The sequence below is a fragment of the Protobothrops mucrosquamatus genome, unplaced genomic scaffold (genome assembly GCF_001527695.2).
Source record: "Protobothrops mucrosquamatus isolate PMUCROS unplaced genomic scaffold, P.Mucros_1.0 scaffold2797, whole genome shotgun sequence".
Taxonomy (NCBI): domain Eukaryota; kingdom Metazoa; phylum Chordata; class Lepidosauria; order Squamata; family Viperidae; genus Protobothrops; species Protobothrops mucrosquamatus.
The window spans coordinates 33,638-43,462 of NW_015388833.1; the positions used below are offsets into that span (position 1 = coordinate 33,638).

The 9,825-nt window shown below is 37.0% G+C and overlaps 1 protein-coding gene across 1 annotated transcript in view; it reads left to right on the forward strand.

Annotated features, from left to right (window-relative positions):
* The first annotated feature begins 427 nt into the window (after positions 1–427).
* Positions 428–9,825, forward strand: part of LOC107296425 (pancreatic lipase-related protein 2-like) — a 15,341-nt gene continuing 5,943 nt past the window's right edge. The window contains exons 1-6 of the mRNA XM_029286060.1: positions 428–478; positions 1,423–1,548; positions 2,059–2,193; positions 4,417–4,546; positions 8,374–8,487; positions 9,086–9,187. Of these exons, the coding sequence (XP_029141893.1) occupies positions 428–478; positions 1,423–1,548; positions 2,059–2,193; positions 4,417–4,546; positions 8,374–8,487; positions 9,086–9,187 (658 nt within the window). The remainder of the gene's footprint in view (positions 479–1,422; positions 1,549–2,058; positions 2,194–4,416; positions 4,547–8,373; positions 8,488–9,085; positions 9,188–9,825) is intronic.

Here is a 9,825-nt window from a genome sequence, read left to right on the forward strand (position 1 = left end):
AGAGAGAGAGAGAGAGAGAGAGAGATTGCAAAGATTGTAAATGCATATATCGGTCACAGAGTTACTTTTTCATCACCACTGTAATTGCAAATTGTCACTGTTCAAGATAATTACTAAACAAGGAATGCCTATAGTTGGTTCAATTTATCTAGAAGGCAGTATTTTAGGAAATACTGGTATGCACATTTAAAATATTTAAGGTGAGCTGTCCTAAAATTATCTGCAGGGAAATATTTATACTTACAAATGTACAAAATGAATGAATTTAGAAAAAAGGTGAATGAATCCAATTATTTTCAGAATTTGCCTTGTGTATTCTCTAGCCAATGAAGTCTGTTATGAAACAGTAGGCTGCTTTTCTGATAAACCCCCTTGGTCAGGAATACCTGGGAGACAGCTGTTTGGCTTACCAGCATCTCCAGAAAAGATGAATATCTCTTTCTCCCTTTTCACAAAAGAAACTGGAAATCTCTCACAAGTATGATTATTATTATTTCTATTGTCGTTGCTTCCTGCTGCTATTTTATTATCTGTTTATAATTTATTTATTATTGTACATATATTTATTTTTTTCTTCCATATCATCCAGAAACAGAGATGGATTTATTTTTTAGACTCTGACTAATTAGATGAATAAAAATGCATACTGAATAATGTATTTAACATTGCTAGTTGCAAATCAGTGCAATTATAGTTCTTATTTGGCCAGTAATTGTCTGAATTAGTACTAATCAACTCACTGAGTTACCTAAAATACCAAAATTGGCTAAAGATATTTGCAACTGTGAATTAGAAAAAAGCTATTTTTTTTTTAACAGATTGGCTGCAAGGTTTGACCACATGATCTGATGACTAAGGCAAATCAGTGTTTTTTTGTTGTTTTCTTGCCATCTGGATAACAGCAATGGCATGATAACCTTGTTTCATATGTTGGTCAGAGAAACTGTGAAGTTAATTGGTAAAACTGTCGATTGGAAGCAGTCAGAAACATCTATTTATAATGGAATCTAAGATTCAAGGTATATGTAGCTAAAAGATATACAGTAGGTTACTCAGTGGTGGGATTCAAATATATGAACAACCGGTTTTCTGGGTGGATGCTGCTTCCAGAAGTCCATTCTGGGCTTGGGCAACAAAATATTAGCCACCGGTTCTGCTGAAGTGGTGCGAACTGGCTGAATCCCACCACTGATGTTACTTCAGACTTTAAGAAAGAGCTTTTAGCAATTGCCTAGATTTGGGCATGAACTGGGTGAGACTATTGAGCCCACTCATTTATTTCTCATTAAAAAATATAGAGATTTGTTAAGTTTGGCTTTATGAGAATATTTTGGAGCAAGAAAATATGTTACATTCTTTGCTTTGAAAATGTTAGATACTTGAAAGAATTTGTTATATCATTATCTTTAAATTCCCCTGCAGAGGATATTGTACAATAAAATATCAAGTCTCCAAAATTCTAACTTCTCCCCATTGAGGAAAACTCTCTTTGTTATCCATGGATATACAAGCACTGGAAAATATGGCTGGGTTGTGGAGCTGTGTTTGGTATGAGATTTTCTTATTCTGGGGAAAAAGAGGGGAAAATTTTAATATGCCTCTTTTGCCTAACAAATACATGGTTTAAGTCATGGGTTGGCAATCTAGAATACATCAGGGGACTACTGTTATTCCAAACAACCCTCCAATTGTTTTCATTGGTTGCTTTAAAATAATCATATTTATTTACAATAATGCCCTTGGATCATTTGCTGGATTTTATTGTTTTTCTTCCCTTTGTGCAACTGGAGTGTTTTTCTTTTCATGAGTCATAAGATTTCAGTAGGAATATTTTACAGATCAGTTGTTGCCTACTCATAAAGCACTATGATGTGTATTATATGTGCTAATGTGCAGGAAATTGGTAGATGACCCAGGACTATGTGGCCTGGGGCTGAATTACAAATCCCTGTGGATCTTAAGAACTTGGTGATCAGGTGTTTTTTTTTTAAAGAATCTATTTTGTTGACATTCATCATCCAAATGTAATTTTTTTTATACATCACTGTAATGCTATAGCTTCTGGTGGATGTGGAAGACATTAACTGTTTTGCTGTTGACTGGGAAGATGGAGCTAAATGCACATATTTCATTGCTGGCAGCAATATCCGTGTCCTTGGAGCGGTGATAGCTAAATTTATCTTTACTATGATGGTGAGATTTTAAGTTAAATATATTATGAAACACTGAAGGCCCTGATATTACCTGCAGAAATGACATACTATCTATTTACCAATGTATCTGTATTAATTGTATAAAATAAACTTAAAAGCATTTTATATATTAAAATAGGAATGTTTAGATCAGTGGTTCTCAACCTTTTTAATGCCGCGACCCCCAACTGGTCGTAAGTCGAGGACTAAACTGGTCGTAAGTCGAGGACTACCCAACCGGTCATAAGTCGAGGACTTTCCCTGCCCGGGAGTGCCACGCATGCGTGGTTCCACCCCCTGCGCCGGCCGAGGCGTAGCTGGCAAGCGGCAGAGACGGAGCAGGCCGACCACCAGCTGGCCCAGCTCAAGGGAGGTAAGGCACCCGCCAGAAAAGGGGAAAAAAATGGCGGATAGCCTTGCTTGGCGACCCCCGTGAAATGGTCGATCGACCCCAAATGGGGTCGCGACCCATAGGTTGAGAACCGCTGGTTTAGATCAAGCCTCTAAGCCAGGGATGTCCAGCCTTGGCAGCTTTAAGACCTGTGGACTTCAACTCCCAAAATTCCACAAGTCTGTAAGTCTTAAAATTGTCAAGGTTGGACAGCACCATGCATCTTTTCAGATTCTCATATGAACATGTTAAAATCTAGAATAAAACGGATACTAATTTTTAAAGGTTTCCCCATGGTGTTACACAGTGCAATTTTTGGCATTAATACCCTTCTTTTCTTAAAAAAAAACCTAGACAATATTTAAGTACTAAAATTTCTTAAGAATGTTTATCTAAGAATATTAAACTAACAAATGGCAAAAACATCAGTACGCCAAACCAAATCTGAAGCAAATTAATCAGATACATCCTGTAGGGAATATGTAGCTTATTAAATTGGTTTGAGGGCTTTTCAAAATGCTGTTAATAATGTGCTTGTCACATCTTAAGGAATTCTGCAAGTGGGTCACTATAAGAAAGACCAACCTAGCAGTTCTCAGATGAGTCAAATGACAAAGGCCTTTGTCCCTGATTTTGTAGTAAATCAAATTGATTCTTAAAACTCTTATGAACTGCCACAAGTTCCATGTGCAATATAACAATCATAGATACAATCAGTATATAATATGTACTCAATAGATTATATTCAGCACCTGCAGGAAGATAACATAAACTAAATATAAACAATAACATAACACAGTTGTCAAAATAATTCACTGGAACGTCTGTAAAATATGGCATGGTAATGAATAATGAAAAGTTGGGGGAACATATAGTTGAAAAATTATTTGAAAATGAGCAGGTTAAAATACTATGGGATTTCAAAATATGAACTGATAAAATGTAGACACACCAGATTTAACTGTAGTTGAAAAGAAAATAGTGTGGATAATTTATGTTATGATACCAGGGGATAGCAGAATAGAAGACAAAGCATTAGCGAAGATCACAAAGTATGAAGATCTGAAAATCAAAGTTGAAAGATTATTGCATAAACCAAAGAACTGGCAGATGTGATTTCACATTTATTGTGTACATAATAATAATGTTATTTTTCCAATAAGGGAGATAATAATCAAGCATGCAATAAAAAATAAGCAACAATTAATAAAATGTGAAATTCTATAACATCAGGCCAATAGTTTTAATTAAAAACATTTCTTACAAGAACCTCTTTGGTTAATAACAATATGAAAAAATTATTATCTACTGTATGCTCATCCATGGCATTTCTATGTCTTTTGAAGCCTTGTGGATGAATCTAATAGAAATGGCATTTCTTCTTGAGAAACATTATTTCACACAAAATAGAAAGGGCACTGAATTCTTCTGACATATTTATATAACTTCTATCCATCCTAAACATTTTAAACAAACACTTGAGCACTGATTTACTTTCATATAAACACTATATTACAAAGTCCAACTGAAATTATTCTAGATCTTATAAATTATTTAATTTTGGAGTACTATATTGCAATTTCATACAATTTTAATAGGTAAAAATATTTGCTCAGAATATTCTGTTTAAACCATGGATCAAAGTCTGTCTGGTGATTTGTGTATACTTCGAAGAGGAGGAGCTGTAGAGAACTGTGGTCAATGTAATCAACATCATTATGAATCCTAAAAGTAGGTCAATTTTATTACAATACAGGAAAATTCTGATTCATCTGCAAATTATCAGAATGCTGTTTTACTTGCTAATCATTGTCCCCTTTCTTGAATTACTAGAAAATCTATCAGTATTGTCCTTCCAACGTCCATCTCATTGGCCATAGTCTTGGTGCTCATACTGCTGGAGAGGCTGGAAGACGACTTCAATATGTTGGCAAAAAATCTCCTGGCATTGGAAGAATAAGTGGTATGCTATCCAAAGTTATCACACATTGCAATCTTGATTGAAATACAGGAAGGCTTGAAGTGGAAGTCAATCAATCTGGGAAACTTAACCAGGTTAAAGGTAAAATAAGTTGTTTCTGCTGATTCTTAGCCTTCCTGTGACACACATTAAGCATCCTGCTTAAGAAATGCTGCTAATCTTTTCATAATCACATTGTCCATTGTGTGTGTGTGTGTGTGTGTGTGTGTGTGTGTGTGTGTGTAATGTGTAAAATTGGACATGTTGGCTGCAATTAATGCTGTCGTATATGTATGGATTTATGTATATGTATGTGTGTGTATACACACACACACATATATACTGTATATACACTTACACATATACATATACATATATGACAGCATTAACTGCAGCCAACATGCCCAATTTCAAAAGGCAACATGCATTCTTTATTTCCCTTTTTATTTCCCAGTTTCAGGCAGGTTGGGGATTGTGCTCTTTTTATCTATGGGTAGTTCTCCACATACAACAGTTCATTTAGTGACATCTCACTTATCAACAGAAATTTTGGGCTCAATTGTGGTCGAAGACTACTTGAATTTCCATTCAGGAAAGAAGCTATTTCAAGAGACTAACAATATCTGTTTCTAATTTTCACTGAACAAATCAATTAGAAGAATAGGAAGCTGGTGTAACATCTTGTTCTGCTGACACAAAAAGCTGGACAGCCACGCAGGAATATTGAGTTGGTCCTGACAATATACACATATCCTGTTATGCTATTAAACCATTCTATCTCTCTCATTCTCCTTGTCTTTCTGTTGTTTCTGTACTGGACACTCTGTACTGGCACTATTTTAACTTTATTTTAACATTTGGGAAAGCTGCAGAGCAAGTTGCAGTTGCAACTGGCATTTTTTCTTTGTTTTTCCTGGTTGGTTTTTTTTTTAGAAAAGGCAAAGAGAGGCCATGCTGAATATAGATGTGTCAAAATTTAGATGTCCATCATGTTGAAGGATGATAGGACTGAGACGGGCGACTACAAAAATTGAATAAGGGCCTTCAATCAAGATCTTATTAGTAATCTGAACATTCCCAAAGAATTTCATTCCCTATTACCTTTATGGTCCTTTGGGGAGAAGGAAAGAAACTCTGCCGGTATGGAGCTGTTAAATCTGGTATGCAAGTGTAACTTGCAAATCTTAAGGAGCAAAGTCCAAAGTTTTGTATATTCCTTTACTTACCATCAGAAAAAATCAAGTAGTGCTTCAGATTTCATATGTGTCTCTAACAATAATGTGCCCCTTTTCTCAGACTTCTGGGTTTATGTAAGAAAGAATAGTGACCACCAAGCAATTGTTAATTTCTGTGGGCATCAGACCGCAGACCCCACACCACAACTGATAGATGAGTTTCATTTCATGTAGAGATCCATCAGGACAGAGTGGATATAAGGCTTTTGACTGAATACATGAAATCTGATCAAGCCCTGACTGGTAAACACAGTTACCTCATCTTGCACAGATGTCATCACTGTTTTTACAGCCCGTAAAAACCTAAATGCAGAGCAAAGAAAATTCTTAACTGAAAAGGCCCTACCTAGAAGGATCTAGATAAAAGGCCTGAGAGTATAGCTCTCTGAGGAAAAAAAACCTGAGGCTAGCTATGCATACAGCACAAAACTATCCATCAAATAATAATTATGTTGCCATGCTAGCTCTCAGTCAAGAGTACAAGAAAACCATTAAGCTGAAGAAGCCTCAATGCTTGTCCTCTCTCTGGTTAAATTTAGAGTAAGCAGCCAAAAACCCAAACCTAGCCATTTTCTGGCACTCAGTTGTAGGATTATTATGGGAACATAGACCCCTATACCTGCTTCCACATGAGAGGAATATTATAGTCAATTATTCACTTCCCCAAGTTGTAGAGAATACACAAAATGATCAACAGAAGGCCTGTAGCTCTACTCCACCATGGCCTCCAGTGACTGAATGGGAAAGTAGAGGTTTAATTCACACCCTGAAGCCCAACAAGTCTCCCCAAGAAGATCTTCTACCCCCCCAAATACTAATTATCTTTTACATAACGTTAAGGATAGGGTAATTGAAAAGGACCTGCTTCCCAAAGACAAAACTGGTTTTAGATCAGGTCACTCCACTATTGACAAGTGCTCCATTTTATGTCATTTAATAGAAAAGTGCATAATTAAAAGTAGCCAACTGTTTACAGCCTTTCTAGATCTCAGTGCAACATTCAATTCAATAAATAGGGATCTTCTTTGGAAGAAACATATGGATTTGATCATGGACTCCAGACTCCTCTCTTTAATCAAGTAATTACCCTCAAACTCATGCCTAATGGTAAGCATAGGAATGCATGGATCCCTAACTGGAAAAATTAGCACCAAGAAAGGAGACAGACAAGGTTCCCATTCTGTTTAACCTGTACATCAATGACACCCCAACATTCCTTCACTCTTCCGATGTGTATATGTCTTAAGTTAAAAACAAAAATGTAAACATTCTGCTTTATTCTGATGACATGATATTGATGTCACACACCCAGTAGGGATGTAAAGACTGTTGCACAGGTTTAGTACAGACTGTGCACTCAAATACCTGAACATCAAGATAGTTATTTTGGGAAAGAAGTGGACCAGATTGGAGCCTAGAGAGGGGGATGCATAAAACAAGTAAGTTCCTATTTATACTTAGGACTTATCTTCACAGAAACAGGTTCCTGGCTCCCGCATTTTAAGAGGAGTTCTTCAAAGGCTACAGCTTATGCCAATTCCAGAAGGCAATTTACCAACCCTATTTTCTAATTCAAATCATAAAGGTATATAATAGCAAAATTGTCCCAATGACTACATATGGTGCAGAACTGTGGGGAATATATAAATGCCCCCTTATAGGAACTGATACAATCTACTTTTCTGAAATGCATGTTGGGGGTGGATAACTCTATGTCAGCCCCAGCAGAAAGGGCAGAGTTGGGTATACAAAGCCATTTAATAATTAAAGTATTTAATTATTGGCTGGAGATCCTATCCATGGACCCAGATAGACTATCCAATCTGTACTTTGAAGAGCAACTATACAACAAACAACCTTGGACTGGGCCACCCTCAATATAGATTCTCCATCCAGTTTCCAGATCTAAAGGCCAAGGAAGCTTTCAAACAAAGAGTTATTGATGTGGTTGCCCAAGATGATATTGCAGCACTTAAAAGTGTCAAATCTCTGGAGGGCTGGCTCATCATAAATCACCCTCCCAATTAGAAAAATGTTTAACAACTTACATACGCCTCACCATCTCAGAAGAGTTGTTTCTAGAGCTTAATTCAAACAACTGGACTCCAAGGTAAGACATGGGAAGTTTCATGGAGTCCCAATTGAAGACAGATTGGGCATTTGTGGAGCACCAGCCATTAAAGAAATTGGACACATTCTTGTCAGTGCAAATTGAACTTCCCAAAAAGAGGTGCTTATTTAGACCCTTCTTTAAAATCTAAAAAATATTGGGGCACCTGGGAGAAACAGGGAACAAATCTGTACATTCTTGCAGGAACAAACCTGCACATCCTCAGTAAGAAGGAGTCTTCCATGTCCTTCATTCCAATGGCCTCTCAAAGAGGACAGAATACTTTGATCAGTTTGGAGTTAACTGTAGGGGTAAAGATCTATTAGGAAGTTCTGATTTCTTTTTATCTATTTACCTTTTGGATATGTTTTATATATTTGATATAGTCAATTGACTTAATAAAATTCTTCTGTTTTATCTTATACAATTTTATCTTATTCTTTCACTTTATCTTTCCTTATGGGGTTATTTTTTTTTCTATTTAGGCTTAGACCCAGCAGCAATTGGTTTTGAAGGATTCCCTGAGATGGTCCGGCTAGATCCTTCTGATGCTGGATTTGTGGATGTCATACACAGCAACGGGGCCCGATTTCCTTTAGGTAAATGGCCAGATACAACTGAATGTTGTGACTCTAGAAAGAGTGCAGAGAAGAGCAACAAAGATGATTAGGGGACTGGAGGCTAAAACGTATCAGGAATGGTTGCTGGAATTGGGGATGTCCAGTTTAATGAAGAGAAGGACGAGGGGGGACATGATAGCAGTATTCCAATATCTCAGGGGCTGCCACAAAGAAGAGGGAGTCAAGCTATTTTCCAAGGCGCCTGAAGGCAGGACAAGAAGCAATGGATGAAACTAATCAAGGAGAGAAGCAACCTAGAACTAAGGAGAAACTTCCTGACAGTGAGAACAATTAACCAGTGGAACTCCTTACCTCCAGAAGCTATGAATGCTCCAACACTGGAGGTTTTTAAAAAAAGACTGGACAGCCATTTGTCCGAAATGATATAGGGTTTCCTGCCTGAGCAGGGGGTTGGACTAGATGACCTCCAAGGTCCCTTCCAACTTTATTATTATTATTATTATTATTATTATTATTATTATTATTATTATTATTATTATTATTATTATTATTATTATTATTATTATAGAAGCAACAACAGGGATTAATCATGTAACATATTTTGAATTTATTACAGGGTTTGGGATGTTTAATGCCACTGGTGATATGGACTTTTATCCTAATGGTGGAAAGCTTATGGTTGGATGTAATGCAAGAGAACAGGATCAGAAACAGGAAGGTAAAATAACCTGTCCTCATTTTCCTAAAGGTAACCCTATCTTCGTCTTCAGCATTTACATTCATAAGCATTATACTGGCAATATAACTCTAAGCCAGACTGAGTCTCTTAGGATTGGATAGATGAATTGCTCTGTTCCCTACCCATCAGGTTTTGGGGAATTCAGAAGCAATGAGCACCCAGTATGAGTACTTAAGGTTTTATTCCAAGGCAATGTAAGACTCTAGAAAGAGTACAGAGAAGAGCAACAAAGATGATTAGGGGACTGGAGACTAAAGCATATAAGGAACGGCTGCTGGAATTGGGCATGTCTAGTTTAATGAAGAGAAGGACGAGGGGGGACATGATAGCAGTGTTCCAATATCTCAGGGGCTGCCATAAAGAAGAGGGAGTCAAGCTATTTTCCAAGGCGACTGAAGGCAGGACAAGAAGCAACTGATGGAAACTAATCAAGGAGAGAAGCAACCTAGAACTAAGGAGAAACTTCCTGACAGTTAGAACAATTAACCAGTGGAACAACCTGCCTCCAGAAGCGGTGAATGCTCCAACACTGGAAGTTTTTAAGAAGAAACTGGACAGCCATTTGTCCAAAATGGTATAGGGTTTCCTGCCTGAGCAGGGGGTTGGACTAGATGACC